General features: G+C 37.1%; 1 protein-coding gene across 1 annotated transcript in view; it reads right to left on the bottom strand.

Moving 5' to 3' along the window:
• TRHDE (thyrotropin releasing hormone degrading enzyme) overlaps nt 1–22,999 on the bottom strand; it is a 210,342-nt gene that overhangs the window by 13,597 nt on the left and 173,746 nt on the right. Inside the window, exons 13-17 of the mRNA XM_030959613.1 lie at nt 17,470–17,617; nt 15,249–15,346; nt 14,648–14,755; nt 3,210–3,377; nt 2,544–2,684 (exon numbers count right to left, since the gene is read on the bottom strand). Coding sequence (XP_030815473.1) covers nt 2,544–2,684; nt 3,210–3,377; nt 14,648–14,755; nt 15,249–15,346; nt 17,470–17,617 — 663 coding nt within the window. The remainder of the gene's footprint in view (nt 1–2,543; nt 2,685–3,209; nt 3,378–14,647; nt 14,756–15,248; nt 15,347–17,469; nt 17,618–22,999) is intronic.

The raw sequence follows: 22,999 nt of genomic DNA on the forward strand, positions 1-22,999 counted from the left end.
GTAACTTCTTCTATTTGTACCCATTCCTCCCTGTCCTATCACTACAGTTCCTAATGAAGAATCCCCCTCTGGCTTCATGGTAGGCTCCCTTCAGATACTGGAAAGTTGCTATTAGGTCTCCATACAGCCTTCTCTTCTCTGGACTGAACAGCCCCAAGTTCCTCAGCCTGTCTTTGTAGGAGAGGTGCTCCAGTCCTCCTACCAACTTTATGGCCTTCCTCTGGACTCGCTGCAACAGCTCCATGTCCTTCATACTCTGGGGACACTTGAACAGTACACAGCTCTCAGGTGGGGTCTCAGCAGAGCAGAGTAGAGGGGCAGAATCCCCTGCCTTGCCCTGCTTTGGATGCAGCCCAGGGTTGGCTTTCTGGGCTGAGATTGGACATGGCCAGGTCATGTTGAGGTTTTTCCTCAACAATCACCCCCAAGTCCTTCTCTTCAGGGCTGCTCTAGAATCACTTCTTTGCCCAGCCTGGGTGTGGGTGTGCTGGGATTGCCGTGACCAAGGGGTAGGACCTTGCATGCTATCGTGTCACTGTTTCACTGAACAGTTAAGGGGCAAGGTATTAACTAGACTGATTCTACTCTCTCAATGTCTCATCTGAAAGGTTCTAATCTATTATTACAAAACAACATTACTTTTAATATATAACATGTATGTACAGCTTGCATTAACTATTTCATTTCACTGCACTGAATCTTTTGGTGATCAAAAGAAACTCAACTGGATGTCATGTTTAGAAAAAGCAACTGCTACAATCTTTTTGGTGGCTCTGACTTGTGTTTGGAGATCAAACTGAATGAAGGTAACACAAAGAGAGTGTCGAGCAATAAGACAAACTCTGTTATTTTCATTTAAAAAAGGACAGTAACAGGCCTTTGATGAGGCCTTACTGATTGTTATGAATTCAGATTACACAATGATGCATCCCAAGCAAGTAAAATAAGTACAATCCAAATTCTAGGTAAAGTTAAGCTATTTTAAATTATAATCCAAAAGATTTGGCATGTGGCACAGTTTGTTAAATATTTTCTATTTGTCTACACTGCTTAACATTGTCCACATCTAAAATCACAGGTCTTAGCCAGGTTGTCAGATAAATATACTTACTAAGGCAGGACACAACTACGGCATATGTGTTTGTAGCAATACAGATTGTGATGGCTTTATGCCTAGACTCTGGATAAATCCCTGGAGGAACCTGAAAAATTATTTGCTATCTGAACTGGCTTGTGTAATAGTAATACATCTGCCATCCAGCTTCTGTCTAAAAGTCCAGTTCCTGGAATAATCACACCAAAAGCAGAGAATTCTTAATTTTTAAACTCTTCAGCACTCTTACAGTTTTTTTGGAAATGGCTTTTGGAAGTATGCTTCTGCAATATAGATTTCCAAAACCAATTCCAGCTCAAACCTATTTTCCTAGATGAACTTCTTCTAAAATCTCACTATACGACTAAATATTATCCAAAATGGCATGAACAATTTTCTGAATTTTTAGGAAAACTAATCTCAGTGTCTGAGTTTCTTTGACTCTTACTTTGATGCTGTAAAACCTGTAGGAAGTTTGCACCTGCATTCGTCAGGCACTGGGATTTAGTTGCTTAAATACAGCACTTTAAATATACCATTTCAAATATTCTGTGGTACAATAGTTGGCTCCTCACAAGTCCAGAATGGAACAGATCTGCAATGCCTTTCCTGTGCCTTTCCTGCCAAAGGTGTGACCTGGCATGGGATGCCTTAAAATCTTGGACACCTGCCTTCGAGAATCTGAATCTCATCCAAGCGGTGGTCCTTTTTAATCTGTCAGTATCAGATGAGCTGCTGTGCAATCTTTCAGGCCCTCAGGCTGTCCCTAAAGAACTACAGAAATTTGTGATTCATTGAATTAATATCAAAATCTTCATCAAAAAGGATTTTAAAATGTTGACTGGGCTTCAGAGTAGGCGCATGTAGCACTTGTTCGAAGAGAAAGAGAAGCAGGTGTAAGGAGCAACCTTGCCTCCTTCCTGTTCATCTATTTTTAATTCAGAATGTTGCTCCTCTATTACTTGAAACTCACCTAAAACACAGAGTGGAAAGAAAGGGGATGACACTATATTAACATCCTTTTGAAAATGTTTCAAAATGTGCATTTTTCCCACAGCTGAAATAACATTTTTGAAAAGAGTATTTTTTCTATCTGACTTTAAATCAGAAAAATTCCTTTGGGAACTGCCATTTTTTCTCAGTGTAGAAAAAGGACTGCAGCACTTGACATATAGATAAAATTCATTATCATAAGCACAGACACAATACACTAATATATATACAGATGATTGCTAAGAGACAAATGTCTCTATGCGTGTGTGTGATAATCCATGAATAAATGCATTTATGACTCATATGTAGCTATTTCATATTTAGACACATCTCTATTCATGGATTAAAAGAGAATGGACTAGATTCAGGAACTTACATAAATACACACCTATACAATACTTACACAAATTATATAAAGATAAGAAAATAAAAATAAATTAAGAATTTTTATCAATACCTAGCATTCAGTATTTTCCACTTTTCTCTGAAAAACTTCCAAGCAAGATCCCTTCCATGTGGATTTCGAGCTACGTGGATTATCACATCAATTGCATCCTGATCCAGGACAACTTCGGAGTTGAGGGACAAATTCAAAAGTCTAGTGGGTGAAATAAGAACATTTAGTTTCACAAACACATTGTCTAACGTCAGTCCATCAAAAAACTCTTGGAAAAAAAAAGATCACTGCTGAATTGTTTAAGTCTCCAAGCAAATTCAGTGGTTTATTTCTATGATTCCAAAGACTGGACAGATTTAGGAATCAGAAAAATCTTGATGTAAAAAGATTTCAGTAAAAGCTGAGTGCAACTTTACATGTGCACTTTTACTGATGTGTAAGATCAGATTGGTCAAGACATGGTAAATAAAGGACATGGTAACAAAAAAATACCAATAATTATCACAGGATTTTAAACATTTCCAATGAAGAAAGGAAAATCTGGAACTGAAAATATAATATGTGTCAATTTTCATATGCATTAATGTAAAAGTGTAAGATGGTTCAAACAGACAGTAAGCCTGTACTTGAAAAGCAAATTTCCGTCCTTTAGATGAAAGCTCAAGTGATGATCCATACTGTTGAAGTGATTACTAGTAACAGATTCAAATATTGAATATTTTTTACCTGTTGAGCAAGTTTCTGTCATCACTGCAAGTTAAGGCTTCTAATAGTATTTTCTTCTCAGACACTGCTGTAGTAGAATGAAATTTCATCCAAATGAACTCCCATACATCTTCATCCATTAGTGAAACTCCTGTACAGTAGACAATGTCTCTCACATTGAGAGGGATTCTACAAGAGAAATCAGTATTAGCATTTTGGTTATCAAGCAGCCTCCTGATATTGGATACAAAGGAGGACCATTTCTGAGACTTCAAATTCATTGTCCAATAGTAATGGGCTTTTTTGAAAATTACATTTGCTTCTCTTTACTGCTGCCAACATTTTCCCGGCCATCCTAATGGGCTTTCTAAAGGGTAGCAAATGCTTGCCATTTTCTTCATAACACCATCACATTGTCAGCAGACTATAAAATACGATCATGGAGTTCATCAACTTATAATGTGCCACATAACCTACAGGTAACATAAGCTCTCCAAATTAGTATGGGATCTTATCACTACTGCTGGGCTCTGTGCCAAATCTGCTCTTCTTGTGTTTTCCACTGTTTTACAACAGGACCTGAGCAGCCAGAAACTCCTTCTTGCTTGGGCTGGAAAGTGCTTCATCTTCATATAGTAACATACAAGTAAGAAAGGATGTGCTGTGACAATGATACTTAAACATGGTATTGTCAGAAAGAAAGATTTGGGTGGTTTTTTTTAGCATATAATACCAGAACAAAACCAGCTGCGTCATAGAGAACTGTAATTAGTGCTAAATTAATATCAACTCAAACTACAGTTAAATTACCAAATTCAGACCTAGTGTATATATAGTATGTGCATATGTACAGTGTTCTTCTAAAAAGGTGTCAGCTGGACTTCCAATTTCCTACCTTGCTTATGTTTCCTATACAAGCATAGAAGCTGAAACACTTGTACCATTGTCCCATTAATTCAGGTAGGAACTGTGGATTGGAAGGACTGTCACTCTGTGTTTGGCTAGTACAGACACAGGAGCAGATGTACCTAGAAGTGGATGTCTAACCCCAGAATAGACAGCACTCCTCACTTTCAAAATTTACAGTAAAACATATAAATTCAATGGGCTTTCCCAGCTAGCCATTTTTTTACATTCTAAGGGCCAACACCAGCAATTTTAGCAGCAGTGTAGTCAGTAAGCGCAGGATCATTTGCATCTCTGGGAAGGAAGAAGAGCTTAAGGCATGGAGCTGATTACATGATCATAGCCTAGATGTTACCATTTTCCTTGCTAAGAAAACTCTACTGCCACCAAATCAGTAGTAGTATACTCGCAGTGCTGCAGCAGATCTAATAAAAATCATCCAATCAACTGCTCCAGGGAAAGTTTTAGGTCTGTACCGATAAGCTACATAATTAGGACAATGTGAAAAAACTCAGCCCTTACAAACCAAGACATCGAATACAAATACTGCTTTTAAAAGGCTTGCCTTCAGAAACTACAAAATGTACAGTACAAATGTACTACAAAACACTACAAACTTCTCCTGTGAGAGGCTTGCAATCAGCACTGTAGACAGGGGGGTTCCTTTTGTGGAAATGGAAATTGCTTATGAAAATGCAAAAGCCCCCAAAATAATTTCTCTTTAACTATTGCCCCTACAGAGAGTCCTCTAATTGAATTTTGTCCATTTGTGGGGATTTTTGCTTTCTCACTCGTCCAGTCATTTTGGGTGTGCATTCTATCATTATCTAAATATCTGAAATCTCTTCAGTCTACAGGTTTTTTAGTATTATAGATTCCTGGAAAACTGCAGTTCCAAGGCACTAGATCAGCATGTGGATGTTTGCCCCTTCTATTAACCAAATCAAGTGGATAAAATTACCATTATTTTGGTACTGCTTGGGTTGTAACATTGCAGAACACATCCTGTTGTTAGTGAAACCTCATCTGTGCATTCAAGGCTGCTCTCATTTTTGAAGAGCTAATATAATTGATGGATACTTCAGAAGAATAAAAATAAACGTTTAAGAGCATCACTTTAAATGGCTTTCATTTGAATACTGATCCAATTTATTAAACTTTCTTTTTCTTGCATTAGAGATATGATGGTGAGAATGAAATGTGTAGCTAGTCGAGCTCATTTAAAAATTAAACACTTTGGTAGAAAAAGTTAAAAATTAAACAGTTAGAAAAAAATGAACTAAAATCGTGCTATGCCTTTACAGGGATTTCTTTCTTTCAAGAGTGAATTATAAAGCTCTACAATGAGCTAAGAATAATGTTCTAAGTCATAATTAATTGCTACATATTTGCTCCTATTTAAAGTATGTTCTAACAATTGAAGATACACTTATAAAATTGGACCATAATTATTTATCTTCTGGGGAAATTGTGTTCTAATTTTTTAAATGTAAATGCACACAGATTAGACAGTTCTTTGATTAAGTAACAAGTTTCAACACCATTTAGGGTTCTATTTGACAAAGAAAATTAATCAGAAACATTATTCTTATTTTTGGAACAATTTAACATTTAACTTAAGCCTATTTTTCTTGATGACTATATTTATAATCTTGTTTAATAGGTTACAAGGCTCAGATAAGGAACAAGAATGAAGTATTAGTACTTTGTTGGCAGATTTGTAATACAGATTCTATTATAAAAAAGAGCACCACACAGCTTATTTTTAAAAACTTCAATCCCAAATCTTATACTCCTAGTCTCTATTACAAACTCCAGGAGCCATGCTGCTGGCACCATTGTGCAGAAAGAGGAGGAGATGATCCTCTGCCATAGCATATACCCAGTCTAAAGAGAGAGGGCAGAACTTTCCCTTGAAAACTGAAGTACAGAGCTGTGATGGGCTCGACATGCAGGCGCCTGTCCCACCTGGAATTCAGGGGACATTAACTGAGAATGTGGCTACTCAAGGTGTCTGGGGCAAAGCTATGCACAGTCCCTGTCCTGTGCTCCCATGTTTCAGGTATCACATGGGTCTGACAGAGGCAGGCAGAGAATACATCATCCCTCAAGTGATGGTTACTGCTATTGCTCCTTCCCATTCCTACTGCAGATCTCCCACAAGTGAACATGCAACCAGCATAGTCAAGCTCTTCAACACTGATTTTAATAACTGAGTAATGAGTTAAGTAATTCTTTTTGGCACCTATCCCTGAGTAGATATGTCTTTGTCCATTCTGGACAGTTTTTGCAACAAAAATATGGTTATTTCTAATCATGAAAAAAATAATGGTCATTTTCCAAAGCTGTGGAGAGATCATCCCTGAATGAGAAAATTGGAAGCTAATCTATCGAAATTTTAAAGATTTCAAATTAATTACTGCTAATCCATAATCACTACATACAGGGTCATTTTACTGTGGTGACACACAGTAGAAGTCAGAAGGCAAAAACACTGTCTGAACCAGCTGCCCCATAATGCCCCGTTTCACCTTTTACAAGATGAAGTCTTCTCTCTATTTAGACCCAGATGGTCTTTCAGAGTGCTAAGTCCTTGATTAACTCATGCACTCAACAGTGGGTTTTTCCTCCTTAAGTTTTATTGACTTGTGTGCAAGATTCTACTCAAATGTTGTACCAACCTATTAATTAGTAAATCACTTCAGCAACATTGGCTCACATTAGCTGGCAAAGCTCCAGAAACATTTCAAAATGCATGAATAGCTATGCCTGATTTTTTTCAGTAATTAAAGCTTCTAGGGGTTGCAAACAGAGAAGAAGGGATTCACTTTATTTTTTTACATTTATCAGACACTCATGTGTGAAAAAAATTAAAATAACTCTCATTTTTTCATGTTTGCTGGTAACAACTTCCAAAAATAGCTGCTAGGCATCAATCCCTTGAAAGAACCCAGTGCCTCTTCCAAGAAAATAACAAAAGTAATTAACCTGTTGGCCATGTTCTCACAAATACTTATGTAGGCGGTTAAACTCAAGTACATTTCTAAGTTGTTGCAAGACAGTAGCACTACTCTGTCCATGTGAAACACAGAAATAAAATTATCTACCACAAGTAATTAGATAGAGAAATAAGGGAGAAAGAAAAGGAAAGAAAAAATGCTTGTTTGGAAAAACTTTTGATTTTCTATCACCTAAGCCAGACTTCACTGAAATTACTTCAATTAATGACTGGTAATTTACTACTCCCTCAGATCTATGGGGAGTTTTGTTTATAGACATGCAATACACTCCTATACATGCCTGTAATTGTTTTTCTGGTGGTGTTTCCACTGAGTTGTTAGAGGTGCAGGTAATTAAGCACACTACCAGCTCAGGCAGGTGGATTGATGTGAATCCGTTATTCCTTGTAGAGGAAACACAAAATTTTCATGAGCAAGTGTGCAGGTTCACAATGCACAAATTTGGCTTACTGGTTATCACAGTCCTTCAAATTATGGATGGAAGACATTTACTTCACTATTTACACCTTTCTTAAGATGATAAAAAATTAACTAATGTTCCTAACCATCACAGCAGCATGATAGAAGTGAAATGGAGAACAGTAGCCACTGAAAAAGTCCATATCTACATTATTACACTTTAAAAGATAAGATGATGTTATTCAGTATTAGTGTGCAGAGATGCAAGATCCTGATTTCATTACTTAGTAACCAAAAGTGGTTCATTTGTAATGCAAACAACACACAGATGTGATCTGACTTGAAACCCACAGACAGAACAGGAAAGTTCATCTCTTCTTCTCTTTTCAGGGATCTTTGGCCTGTTGCAGGGCACCTTGCTCCCCACAAGAGCTTATCTGTTGCTTGTTAACCAGTCAGGTAACTGAAACAGGAATAGCTGTCTTGTAGCAAGTCCTTTTGGCACCACAGGGTTAACACAGGTCCAGCAACTCACAACTGACAATAAGCACCTTAATGTTGATGTGAGATCCAAAAGAGAAGTTAGATTTTCACTGACAGACACCTCACCTTTACAAACTATAAAAACTACACCAAACTCTCACAAGGCAGAAATCCTCTACACATTTCATGGAAATGTGTGGGGTTTTCCCCATTACTCCCACTGAGACTGAGTGAAGGAATCTGTGTACATTGTCATTATTTCAGCGGTAAGTTACATTTGACTCCTAATCAATACTGTATCTTTTGCTAGCTTTAATGCATGCTTTAATGTACCTTGATGTCGTGCACTGGCTTATGTCATGCTGTAATCTACTAGTAGTTCCTTTTAGTTTTATACTGTGTAGTAACTCTGATTAAGATCTTTTGTCTTTTATCTCTTGTCTGTTCAATAAATAATTCATTTTATTAAAATAGACCTGATCTGCCATCCTTAGTACTTGAGGGCCAGAATAATTTCTTAATTGAAACTGTTGCCAAAACCTGAGGCTAAAACAGGACTTGTCCAAAGCTCCCACTGGTCCTGTGACATGGCCCCATCTCAGCACTCCAAGATTTCTCGGAACAATCTGGATGATTAGACCATAATAGTTTTAAAAAATCTGTATTTACATTCAGAAGGGTCCATCAGTCTCTACTTCTCCTCATTCACAACGACAGACAAATGCAAACTTCATTAACCCATGGGTTACAGAATGGATGCTGGCTTAGCCTAATTCAGTGCAACAGCTTGCACTGCTCACTGCAAACATAATCAGAACTGATCAGAGTGATTGTGACAGAAGATTAATTGTACAAATAGTAAAAAATGCATTAAAGCTAAAATCACCCCAAAGTGATATGACATCAGCATCAGTGAAATGCATTTACCTTAAGTTTTCTAGGGGTATTAAGGGGATTAATTAAGGTACTTTGTTTCCATGTAAATGACAGCAATAAATAGCAATGATTATGTTTCTAAAGAAGTTAAAAATCAGAGCAAAGTGGCTATGACTAGCTGGGGCCTTCCAACAGGTCCAGTAACATCTCACAGAACATGTGCACACAACTGTGTCCCATGCAATACTATCATCTCCCACTGTTCAGTGCTGCATGTCAGCAGAAGAACAGCATCACCACAGCCCTACTAACAGAATCAGAACTTTTTCTGCTGAAGGCAAAATCAGCTGTCTCAAGTCGAAGCAGCTCTCTCATATATTCATGTTTACATCATCCTGTTTAACTTTGCCCCAAGCAAGCATACATCCACAGGCAACTTTGACAGCAGAAATGTATATGTGGCAACCTGTAGCTATGTATGGTAAGAGTAGCTGGGAGATAACTGTGCCTGCACCCACAGAGATATTTGTAAAAACAGGCTCATGTCTATGGGTGGTAAGTTATGCTTCAAGCCATCAAGGTGTGTATATTATATTAACCCCTGTTATCACCTGCCAGGACTTCACACATTGCAGCTCTCCATGCATTCTTTCCCGAACTTCAGAAATACATGTTTACCCAACCTATCCAAGGCAAGTAGTCTGAAAATGCTAATCCTCTTAGAAACATGTTTTTCTTTCAGAATAGATGCAGTGAAGGTTAAAGGGGTTAACAAGGCTGATTATTAAGCTCAGGCAGGCATTGAATGGTAATTTTGTTAATTTTTTAGGTTGAACCACAATGCTGTTATATCTAAGGAGTGTGAATAATGTATTTCTTCACACATGAAAGCTCCACAGGGATGAGCTCAGTTAAATGAAGGTAGAAGAAAAAACATCTTTATTTTCAGCCAACAGTAGCTTTTCTTGTACAACATTCTGCTCTTGACTGAATCCCAGTAACTTTACATTCTCAAACTACAAGGGAAATTTAAACATGGTTATAGGCTTTCTACTCTGTATTCTTCTGAACATCAACATGAAAGTTTCAAGGGTTTCCATTGTTCCAGTACAGGAGCAGCATAGATGCCAATTTAAGAGAGTAAAAATGATTGTTTTAAGATCACCACCAAGTCAGAAGTAAATACAGCCCTTCAAGCAATGTCATTTATAAAAAAGAGTAAAATTACTTAAATTCATTGATTACAACACTGCAAGACCTACTTTGAGGTCTAACCCCAGATCTTCAGTAGAAAGAAATAATGATTGTTTTTTAACAACTGCAAGGATTAAAATATACCAATTCCTAAACCAGCAAAACAAGACATCTCCTTAAAATCTCTTCTGCTTCTGATGCTATGTGTTTGGTTTGCTCCTTGTACAAACAAATTTCTTTCTCAGGCTTCTTTTTTTTCCATTGCATTTTGTCCTGAAAAAGTGGTCATGAGCAATGCCACCTAAAGCCCCTCGCACACTAGGTATTTCTGGTATTTCAGGTACTGAAGCTCCTTTTCCTTCAGATGAATGCTCTCTCATCTTTACACTGGAGAGCTGTATCATTTCTCTTGCTAATGAAATAAATTCCAGAGGCTGAGCTGAAGCTAGAAGAGGAAAATGTGTTGCAGCATCTTAATACTGTCCCAAACACCTCACAGACAGGTCATCAGGCTTGCTTTCTGCATTGGCAGACTCAGGGCTGAGGTATAAACCAAAGCACAGCAAACTGCTGGAATCTCAGCACTACTGCTTGAAATCGTGTTGAAGAGTAGTTGTGCTGGAAAATAAAAGGAGCAGTCATTTTCCTGCTTTAGTGACAACATTGAAAGGCATCTTTTGCAAGGACCCCATACTCTACGATTGCCATTTACGTATTCATTTGATATAGGTATCCTTCCTATATCCTATATCCTTCCTGCAGTGCTGGACCCTAAGAGGGCCCACTCACACTTCAGAATCTCATGTTAAGAGGCTCTTCACAGCACAGTGGCTGCTGCCAGCTGCATTTCAGAGGCCCCTAAATCCCCCTGCAGGAAGCGTAACTCTGAGCGCCCGATTCTGCTCTATGAGCCAGGCATCCAAAAACGAAGCAATACCTAAGTCACTTTAAAAATTCCAGTCTTCACAGCCTCTCAGCTGACTTTCACTTTCATGCATAGAGGCTAGTGTTGTACGTAGATCACATATAAATTGGGCTTTTTCACTAATTCCAGAAGAAAATCTGCAGCACTATAGTTGGAAATCTAAGGGCTTTTTCAAACAGCACTGAAAATACAAGAAGATCCCTGGCCTTGTGCCAAGAATGACCATGATTTTACTTGGTGAACAGTGGCAAATTATTTGCACAGTAAAGAGTATATAATTACAAAATGCAAAAAGTATCTGATATCACGATTACTTCACTTTCTTATTGTGAAGAGTAGATGGTAATTTATTTCTGGACTTACCAGATTGAATGTAATTACTAAAAACCACAGCAATTGTAAGCATATGCCAGTAAAACACAGATGTTATTGTACTACCTGACACTTCATCCAAAACTAAATATTACAAGCAAAACAGAAAAGACATTTCAAAAGGACATCTAAAAAGTCATAGATTAATAATGTGGCTAAAAAAGTTGTGAATGTTAGGATTTCTTCAGTATTATTCATAGCACATTCTCTTATGTAGTTATTTCAACTCTTATGGTTATTTCAGCTTTAACTGCAGTAACTCCCAGGGAATCAGAAACTTCCCTTATATGATTTACTTACTGACTGTGCACTTATGTGGTATTTAATATCACATTTTAATTTGATACTGACTTAATTTCCACTTGACTAAAATCTTGAGACACAAACCTAATTCCATTGTCTCTAGTGCTTTGAATAATTTTTGTCATCTTCCAGAATAAAGTTTCTGGGGGGGAGATGGGTGGTAATGTTGCAAATTAACCTTTATTTTTTACTGTCACAGCGACACTCAAAATATATCTATATATAAAATATCTCTGAGCTCTCTGGAACTCTGTTTTTGTGCTCTGGCTATTCAAACCCACCAAAACCAAGCTCTTTGCAACCATCAGTCAATTACATGATTTTGTTTCAGAAAAGGGAATGGCAAACCCAAGAACAGTTACAGTAATTGCTGATAAGGAATGGAATAGGCAAGGATACACAGAGTTTCTGTATCTGTCACCAACTTTTCTCACCAGTTGTCAGAGAAGTCTGGAGAAAGAGGAGCCTGAGTTTCCCCTTCTTTGTGAGGAAACAAGATCTGAGGGAATCTTACAGGTTCTGAGGAGGCTGTTTGCAGCAAATTCACAAGCAGCTGTTAAGGGCATCAAACTGAGCAGAACAGTTGATTGAGGACAAAGAATACAAACTGGAACTCTTAGATATGCTCTATGCATATATCTTGTACTTAATCTTCTTGCCCTTTGCACTTGAGCTAGTTATTGCCTCTAAAGTGCTAAAACAGGCAGAAGCATGACTCAAACACCATGCTAATTAAATTCTGATTGTGGAATCATTGGTTTCTTAGTAAAAAGCAGGAAAAAGAGCCCTTGCTTTACTTTCAGGTTTCAGTCTGAGTTAGCTTAAACTGAGTAAAGGTGCTGTGGGATACCTCTGATTCAACAGGATCTGAACATTCCTGAGAGAACACTGACATACCCTATGAATGTTGTTCATTGTGTGAAACACAAGCTGATTTTATGTTTTATGAGCTGCTATTACTAGTGGTCTTTGTAATGTTGTTTCAGTGTAAGTAGATAGGAAATAGGTTCTGCCCATATATTAGTTACATTCAGGATGTGAGACTGTTCTGAGAAAACTGGGAAATTCTGGAGCGCAGGATGGAACAGATCCTACAATCTTAAAAAATAGATAAAAGCGTGTCTCTATCTTCTTTGCAGGTTGTGCCCCTATTTATCAGCTGACTGTCAATCTCTATTCTGTAATTACATTATTTGCTGCAGCCATTTTTCAAAACTGTGCAGTTCCTTTGAGAAATACATTGCTTTAACTTAGTAGCTATTCTCCTCAGCCCTGCTGCGGTGCTTTTATCATAATACTCATCATATGCTGGCAACCACAATCTTCTGCTACCAAAAATGGCCCCATTGAAAGGCTAAGATGAATCTTCAGACAGCTCCTTAAATTTATTCCTTTTCTCTCTTGCTACTGTTAGTAAAGCAATAAGCTTGTGTTTTGTTATGTTTTTCTTTTCTGATGCCTCCTTTCTTAATCCTATTGGAAAGACACAGGCAGGTAGCTTTGCAGGGTGACAGCTTTTTTAACAGTGAATAATCTACTGCTGTGCATGCTAATAGGTAATGCTAGGTTTGATTAACTAATTTTGCAAATGAATATCTAAGTAAATTACTTTTGCAGACTGTTTCCAATGATTCTTTCCCTATAACTGCCTCTTTAAATAGCTTCATACTGATTATTGTGGCTTATGATAAGAATTCATAGAAAACCCTGGGGTATATACTTCATAGTATATATATCTGGTGTCACCTTACACAAGAAAACCCTCCACCTCACACACATCTTACTTAAAGGTATACAGTAACAGTTTCAAGCTACTTATTTTCCAGAAGTTTCAAAGTCATATAGGAAAGTAATTTCCTTTCATGGCTGGTTTTAAAAGACACTTGGACGCTTATGTTACTGAGTATGCCCATAAAGGATTTTTAAAGATTACAAAGACAGACAGAGATAAATCAATTGCAAACAAACACTGATAAGTCCCAGAAATCTCTGAAAAAAAAATCTGCTTGCTTGTACGGCTAGAGAGATCTGATTCTTTTGCCAAGCTAATACAAGACTGTGACTAAAAATGAGAGACTGTTTCTCTTATCTTTTTCTTTTGTATTTGAAAGTAAAATATTCTCTTTTAAACCAAAATATTATGTCATGTACAAATGTATACAGTGTAAATATTTCACAAAATCAGAAAATCCACTATTCTTTCTAAAGAAGTTGTGATCTTAACCTATACTCCACACTGATCTCATTGTCCATAGATCACTACTTACTTAAATATTTGAAATTTCAGTTATTTCATATTTCTTAGATGCTTGCCTTTAAAAGATAAACTTCATACACAATCCATGACCCATGTTCCTTTGCCTCAGCTGAATAAACCTGTGTCTTGCCAGCCTAACTTACATATTTGTTGTCAAACCACTACAGTGCTGCTTATGCTCAAGGCATCAGCTCTAATATTTTCTGCCCTCTGAAACCTTACACGAACTTTTCCATGTATTCCTGAATCACATTAGTTTTCAAGTCTTCACCCTTAAATACCTTGTAACATTTCCCTCCAACATATCTTCTTCCTTACTTCTCAGTCCTTCTGTCTCTAACTCCTATCACTTCTTTAAATGTTTAGCACCTTCTGCTCTCTTACCTCAACACAGGTTTCATGTTTGTCTGACAACATGGTGTTCACTCACCTTTCTTCCTTTAAATCCATCCTTAAAACCTGCCTTCTCATCTTCTAGCATAGAATTATCCAACAGTAATTTACCAGGAGTGGGCAGAATCCCCTCCACCCGCTCATATATGCAAAGTCAAATAATTCATTCTGAAACCCCACAGACATTTTTAAACGACAGCCAGCAACCTCTGCTTCCTCCTGTAAAAAAACTTTGCAAAAGAGGGCACAGCAGAGAGGGCAGGCAGGAAAGGAAGAGCTGTACTGCCTTTCAGTAGGAGAGATGTGAGATACACATTTCAGCTCCACTTACCGGTTCCTATTGCTAGAAATCCAGTCTGAGATTAACGTTGCAGCCTGCTGGTGACAGTGTTTGTTCCCGAAGCTACAGGCCAACATGATGACTTCCCGACGCAACTCTCTGGCCAAATCAAAGAAAGCAATAAGGCTGTTTTAACAAATGTGTTTGAATGTTTACAAAAAAATACTTCTTATAACAAGTGACAGCAACCAGTAGTTGGGCAACATATCTGTAAAGACAATCTGGCTTTACAAATCTCAGTGTCAGTTTAATGCCTGCAACAACTAAAGAAAGGTCATGGATCAAAAGCAGCCCCCATTTACACTTAGGCACTCTTCCCGACCTCTCATGGACACATGAGTACAAGTTCTTAGAAATCCACAGTAATCAGATATTAAGTTGGGGCTTAGGAAATCATGTTCACCCAACTTAAGAAGAATTCATCTTACAGCATGTTTCTACTTTCCCTGCAACCCAGAATGGAAAATAACAGAGGGGTGACAGAGCTAAGGAATTACGATTGATTTATGCTAAACATTACTAATTTTTAGGAGGGTGCATTTCTATAATTATATTTCTCAAATAATCAATAAAAAAGTAAATATAACAGTACTCATGTTGGTATGATGCTTGAACAAGTGATTTGTTTAAATTGTTTGTTGGCCATCCAAGCTTCAGATACATTGATGCCACTTGTCTTAAAATATACTCCTAAGGAGAAAAAGAAAAGTATATTTAATGTTAAAAATAATTTATTTTGCTTGAAACTGAAATACTGCTGACTAGCGAGGTTTGGTCTCTCTTTGTACCCTCAAATAATGTCCAGCTCCAAAGACTTAGCAAAGCTACTTGTCCACTTATAATGTTCCTTCACTGCTATAGTAAGAAGTAGTCTCTAGACAAGCTACTTGATTAGGTGCCTAGTATAAGACAATTTATTGTTATAAAATCCATGAATTTCAAAAGTTTATTACATGCTACTTTGAACTCACAATGCATAGCTGAAAAATTACAAGAGTGACAATAGCTTAATTTCTACTTTGTGGCCAATCTTGACTACACCTTGCATGTTCACTTTTAAAAGAACACTCTTTTAATATCCATAGCCGTGGTCAAAACACTATGTGGGCACAGTCAATTGACTTCAGAATATGTAACAATGTCGCTGCAAATAAGTTCTGTACTCTTAATGACGCTACGCTTTAAGTTTAGGCTCCTGGTGTGCTTAAGGAACGAAACAAGCACAAGATATATTTTAGCAACTTCTACTTTTTACACAGAGGACATTTTTACATATTCTGACCAGTTTTGAAGAAAACCACTGTCTGTGTACTCAGAGTAATCTTTTTCCAGTGGAGTTCACCAATTCCAAAAAGAGAACTAAGATATACAGAACTGCATAGAAGAGCATCTATTTTATTATTACAGATGCATAGGCATGTATATATATATGTCAACGCAAAAGAAGATTCATACTGCAGCTTTCTCTAGCAGATATGTTATTCTGTGACTAAAAAGACTTTTTATTTTCTCTGCTATTGCCTCAGCTTTCAAAACTCCCATCAGTAGTGATAAAACATAACCCAGCTGTGAATTTTACTGGTTTTATTTATTAAAATTGTGTTTTCTTTATACAACCATGTTTAAAAGTGAAATAGCAATGGCAGACTCCTAAGAATTTTTCTTTACAGTTAACAGCAGACTAAGTATGCAAATTATTTCAACAGCATTTTACATTAAGGCTCTGGTTTATATGTAGGCCTTAGTATATGTTTTACAAAAATAATCTTCCATGTCATCAGGTAACTCTGTGTATATGTATGGGGCGTGTGTGTGTGTGTGTGTGTGTGTGTGTGTTTATCTATATATCTATATATCTACATTTGTATTAACATCTACATATATACACACAGTCACTTCTAACTTTCTTCTGTCTGAGCATGGTGTCTGTGGTCACATACACACAAACAAATATACATTTAAGAAGCAAAAAGGCATGTCAGGCTTTAAAAAGCTCCTTCATTTGAAGGCTTTGCAACATTACATAAAACGACCGTACGCTGTCTGTTGAGAATATGTAGACTACATAAAATTCATAGTGAATAAAAACCCCAAGAGTTCATAGTTGTCACTGGCTGCAGTCAAATCTGTGTACTTCATAAACCATGCTTCAGTGTAGCTACAGCTAAATGTTAAAATATTTGCCATGTCTATCTTAATTATCTACTGTGAGCTGTTACTGCTGTCCCTTTGGACACAATTATGAATGGGCTTTTGACTCAACGGTGATCTAATTCTTGTTAATTAAGGTAACTGCACTGAATTCACCACGGATTTTGGGATGAAATAATGACTACAAATCTTTGCTTCAGTTGCATGTATTCTGCTCAGTTGTGCCTATATTTGCTGTTCTTGCTGATCTTGGGCATCCACCTAAATATCACCATGGGGTTCCTCAAAAGAGAAAATCTAGGAATAGAATACTTTGACTCTTTAAAGTGAAATACTTTATTTGTCATAACATTTTACACGAGGGATAATTACCTTTCCTCCTTCTAGTCATATATGCCTCAAACAACAGTTATCATTGTTCAATTGCAAATGAACCAAAGCTTGATAATTGCTATGTTTAAATAAAGAGTAATTAGGAAGAAAGTTAATATCCCTAGGTCATTAACAGTATCTGCCTGGGGAATAGTTCAAATCTTGGCAATAATATGAGAGAGTAAGAGGCAAAAGGAAGAAAGGCAGGAAGGACAGACAGATGGAGAGAGGAAGTGGAAGAAAAAAAGGAAGAACTGGAGAAAGAAAGGAAGGAAGACTGTATCTCTTACATTGAAGATATTGTAGTTTTCTGTACGGTCCAGCAATTTATCTAGAGGATAAAGAGCTCGGCTGGCAGCATGCCAAGGCAGAAAATCCTTTTCCTCTGAAAGGTACCTCATAATCTCCAAAGGAATATTCTGAGGCAAATAACCAGCTCTGCACAATAAAATAAGTTAGTATTAAATTGGTTTTCAGAAGATGGGGCATAAACAACTTCTTTTTTTCCCAAATGAAATTAAAATGCAGAAAAACATAATAAACTCATCACATTTTAATGACATAAAAATCAACCTTATAAAAAATCAGCAACTTGCAGTCTCTCCCAACACAGAGAAGCATACTGACTTGATGAAGTAAGGTATGAACACACATGAAAGAAAACCAGACAAGCTATCCCTACTTTGAACGGATTCCTGTGGCTATGAAAGACATAATGAAGAAGTAATTGCCTTTAAGGAAAAAAAATCAAAAAATATCCAAAACAAAAGGAAGGCGCTACATTGTTGATTTGTAAGATAGAAAGCTGTCTGCATAAAATCAACAACCAAAGGCATTTTGCTTGAGAAAACATTGCTACTGAACAGCAGCAATTGAAAATAACCAGTGCTGAAGAAAAAGCTTTAGTGGTACAGTTATTCTCCTCATTCTTTTGTCTCTCCTTTAGAACTTCCTTGTCTTCTATCCACCTTAAGTCACTTTGGAAGGACTTATCCAGTGACATCACTTTGGTTCAGGATATTCCAGCACTTTGCGTACAAATTACAGATTTTTTTTTTAAGGTGTTTATAAATAAACCAGCTAAAATTTTGTCCCATTTTTGCAATCATAAAAGACTTCCCCCTGCATGGGAAAGAGTACACGGGGTGGGGGAGAGTACAGGAAGGGTTCTGAAATAATAGCATTACATGTAAAATGCAATACAGACACAAGCATTTGAAAGTTACTTTAAAAAGCAAATACAGAAAATGCCTAGCTTTAGCTTTTGCTCTCACTTTCTTTTTCAGAACAGCACTTTTTTCTTAACTATCCAGACTGCAGAAACAAAGTGCAGTCCTGTGGGTGTGTACCTTCCAGAAACATGTTGTCTATTATTCTCCTAATGCAGGTGTTTAAATCCAAAAGGAGTTAACCATCTGCCTAGAGAGGAGATACTGATTCCCTTTTCATTAAATAGTTAAAATCTGCAAGGTAGATTCCGCAAAGTTCAATTTATTAGGCTACAGTTTGATATAGCTTCATAGACTAGTTTTTCTCCTTCATTGCACATGTTCCTTTAATTTCCATCAATGTGGAAGAAATGCAAGCATATAGCAAACCAATAAAATTACACACATTAGTACAGAAATTAACCATTGCATCCATGTTAATATAAATTTTTATCTCTGCCGTAAAAACATGTAAAAACTGCCTCACTGCTTGAAATAGTTTGCTTCCTTGCAATGTGCACCGCATCTTGCAGACCTTCATTTTTTACACTCTCGGAAGAATTACACTCTGTTCCCTTCATGTTCTCAGGAAAAAAGTGAGTGAGTTCATGTAACAGATTTCAAAAGTATCTATCCCACCCTCCAGTCTGCTTCGTGTCATTTTTGTCCACATTTTATCAGCTCTGCTTTCAACTCTGCTTCCAGCACATACTCAAGCATGAAAAACAAGATCACTTGAGGCACCCACTGTGCCAACTGAGGAACTGAGTAGATATGAAATGAAAATGGTAAAGCATTTAGAGTAGCCAGTGGACAAAGTCCAATGCATCTGAAGACAGAAGGCTACTCCATTTTATAGGTCTTGTTTCTGAATCAGCAGAGTATCATGAAGAGGAGTTCTATGTCTTAATACTTTGTAAAGATTTCTAAATGTAATTAATGGAGTCATAAGCGTGTTGGACTGACTGCATTTAAAAATCTTGGAGATAATGTTAGCAAAGAGGTACACTAGCTTAAAATTGTATATACATCATTAGTTTCTAACAGAAATTTTGATTATTTTTACTGAGGATGTGATTTACATTAAAGAAGTGTGGAGTCAGGAACAAGAAGAATAGCTCTAGAAACATGCTGCTTAAGGAATAAACAGATTAATGTTTATTATAGCTGCACTAATAGACATTTAAGTTCATGTTTTGAAATTAAATTTACTTAGTGCAGAAAGGAAATCAACACCACGAAACAAACAGATTATTTCTTTTTAAGCTTAACTTCTCCATAAAGACACATGAGTGAACTCAGAGACTGATCTCTTATTCCTGAGCTCAGAGCTTCCTGATGAGTTTCAAAATCATGATTCTTGGATGATGATAGTCACTCATCCCCTTCATAACAGCTGTTACTCTCATCACTCACTTCTTCTAACTTCCAAATTTATCAGACTATTCAATTATGCCTGTCTCACCCCCTGACTCTCACTTTTCCTATTGTTTCCCTAAGAGTATTGTGCACCTTACACAAACAGATTGTGGCAAAGTTAGATTTTTTCCTGACCCTCCTTTCCTGACCCTCCTTTCCTTTCTGGGTATGACCCTAGAAGAGCTTATGACCAGTGTCATCAGAATCACCCCCTCAACCACACATCAACCAGTCGATCCTAAGAGAAGGGATGGGGATGAAAGGAGATTCTTGGGGATGAAGGGAGATGAAGGATTCTTGGGGATGAAGGGAGATTCTTGTCATTATTAAATAAATGACAACAAATTCATCACTTCAGATAATGGTTTAGAGGAAAAGTGGTTATGGCTGCTACAACTCATGTTAAACTCTTCAGTCACCACATGCTGGCCAGTCCAGATGCTAAGATGAACCTTTGAGAGAACTTTAGCAGAGACATATCTCAAATCCTCTTACAGTGGCCGTTAAGACAGCAACATTCCTGAAGAAAATGTAAGTGCTTCAGGAACATTACCTTGGCAGAATGTTCTTTATATTTTACACTATTTTATTTCATGGATGCCAATGGAAAACCATGACAGCCCTATTCTTCTACCCTAGTCACTAAGCCACGTTTATGAACTTTTTACTCCAAATACACTGCAATCCTAGACTGTTTGGCATTAAATAGCTTCTGTCAAGAGGTAGTAAGTACATTTATTGTTTCACCTTTTTCATAAAAACTGGTATATAATGTGTATGTTACAAATTATTAACTATATACACCAAAAAGGAAAGATTTTAGTAAGGGTAAGGCCAAAACACTAAGGCTGCTAATTTTTACATTCATAGTTGAGAAAATAGGATATAAGGAGAAACTCTCACCCTAAACTATAAAAGAGAAAAACCATGTATAAGAAGTAGAAAAATTCAGATCACAGGTCTAGGACCTGTGTGAAGCATCCGAGGAGGTAACATGACTACCATGACAACCAGGACAACCAGGTAAGCAGAAGACAGAACCTCGATAAAGCAGTGTGACTGTGTGGTCACAGAATATTAGAGCTATGCTCTAATATTCTGTATCTTCACAAAGCATAACAACTGGTTTCTTAATTTCTGTATTTTAGTACAGGCACACTCTCTTAGTTTACACTAAAAGCTTGTCCAGTCCTAAGAGAGACTTCAAGACTCCTCTTTCCCAGGGAATACTGAATTCAGCAAGTTGCACTGGGCTCACTTGAACAGTGGCAAACCAGACAAAGGATGCTGGCATGATTCTAGGATTTTCCTTCACTAGCCTTGAACAATTAGGTTCAAAGATGGTTATACAGGATCTGATCAGCAAAAGCATTTATGGAGTAGGACAATACCCAAAATGAGGAAAGAAGGCAGAACAGAGAATGAGCCTGTTCTGCGTCTCTCTGCGAAATCTGTTCAAAAAAACACCGATCTGTGGAAATGTTAAACAGAAATGTTTCACAATCATTTTAGCAATAATAAGAAAACTAAAAATAGCAACCTTTCCATCAAAAGCAAAACTGTAAAGTAATTTCCCTGTCACATAATTGCCTAGAAATATTCACTCAAAGGTACTACAGAGGGTAAGTAAGTTTAATACATACTGTACACATGCAGCTTGACTTATTACTCTCTTTCAAGAAAGTCGCTGGAAGGTCAATGATAGAAATCCTTATTTTTCTTGTGTCTTTTTAGCCATCAATCATATTGCCTATCTTTAAGTCCAGCAAAATTACTATCAGATATTGCCTGTCAAAGTCCAAATGCATAAGAGACAGGGCTAAGAGAGAAGGTTCTTTTCTAGCCTAGCCATCTTGGAGGAAAATTGAAATATTGTCTGTCATTAGGGGAAGAACTGATTATGAGTTATACTGAAACCAGGTGACAAGCATAAATGCCACAAAAATGCTGTGATGTCCGATCTTACGTCTAGTCTGAAACAGGCACAGTTTTTTCTAGGTATACCTACAGTAGCCAGCTGGGAATCTTAGTAAGCATGTATCTCCTCCTTAAAAAAATTACACAGAGGAACCTGGGATAATTTTGGCAAGTATTTTAACAGATAAATTAGTTAAGGCAAACAGTGTTGATACATAAACAGTGGCTGAAAGCATACTGATGTTCAGGTAAAACGCTTCTCAAGGGCAAGCTTTAAAAAGTTTACAATATTGCATCTATAGTACCTGGAATTAAAAGAGCCTTAAGAACTCATCTAGTGTCTCCCTACCCAAAGCAGATTCATACCAGTACCATTCCTGCCAGAATAATTTTTTTCTTTTTATATAGACTTCTAGCAATGGATATCCTAGGAACACTACTATTTCAGTACTGCTCTGCCATGAGGAGATAAGAATATCATAGCTCTGCTTTTTTGCCCTGTAAATATTCATAGAAGAGTACCAACAGATCTATTTCATGTTATATATAAAATGATCTGTGGTTTACATATCTTCAGTATAAACTATGAAAAGCAGACATCCCTCTTTACAGTATTTCAGATTAGAGAGTTTTGATCTGACATCATGGGTCATACAGAAAGCAGCCTAGACTTAAAACAGCTTCTACAAGCCCTCTCTAAGCCAACTTTCCTCATCCTGAGTCATTTGAAACACATGACTACAAAAGGCAAAATTTAACCAAAAAGATCACATTTTGATATGCTTCATTGCTTTATCAATTTTTACTGTCCTAACCCATCAGTTTACCACCATGTCAATAATTTTGTATCCACCACAACACATGAGAACATGTGTTAGAAACACGGCATCACATGACTTTTGTCTTGCTATCTATGTTCCTGATTTCACAGTTGCCTGCCAAACCGAAGAGGAGAACAGGAACGTGGACTGGCAAAAAGATCTGGTTTAGTTATTAGACAGATTACCTCTATATAAACATCCTGGTTCAGCAGGTTTTTCATGCCGAAGGAGACTGGTGACAAAATGTATTGAAAAATGTGATCTATCATTTTTATGGAAGGACAGAGGTGGAAAAAGATTTTCCAGAAGTTATAGATAAGTATTATGTGGTTTATGATATCATATCATATAATATCATAAGCACCAATGCTTAGCAAGGTACTATCCTGCTTGCACTGAAGAAGTTGCTACAGGGGCCATTGCTAAAGAGAACAGCAGCAATGAAGAGAAAAAGA

Source organism: Camarhynchus parvulus, chromosome 1A (genome assembly GCF_901933205.1).
Source record: "Camarhynchus parvulus chromosome 1A, STF_HiC, whole genome shotgun sequence".
Taxonomy (NCBI): Eukaryota; Metazoa; Chordata; class Aves; order Passeriformes; family Thraupidae; genus Camarhynchus; species Camarhynchus parvulus.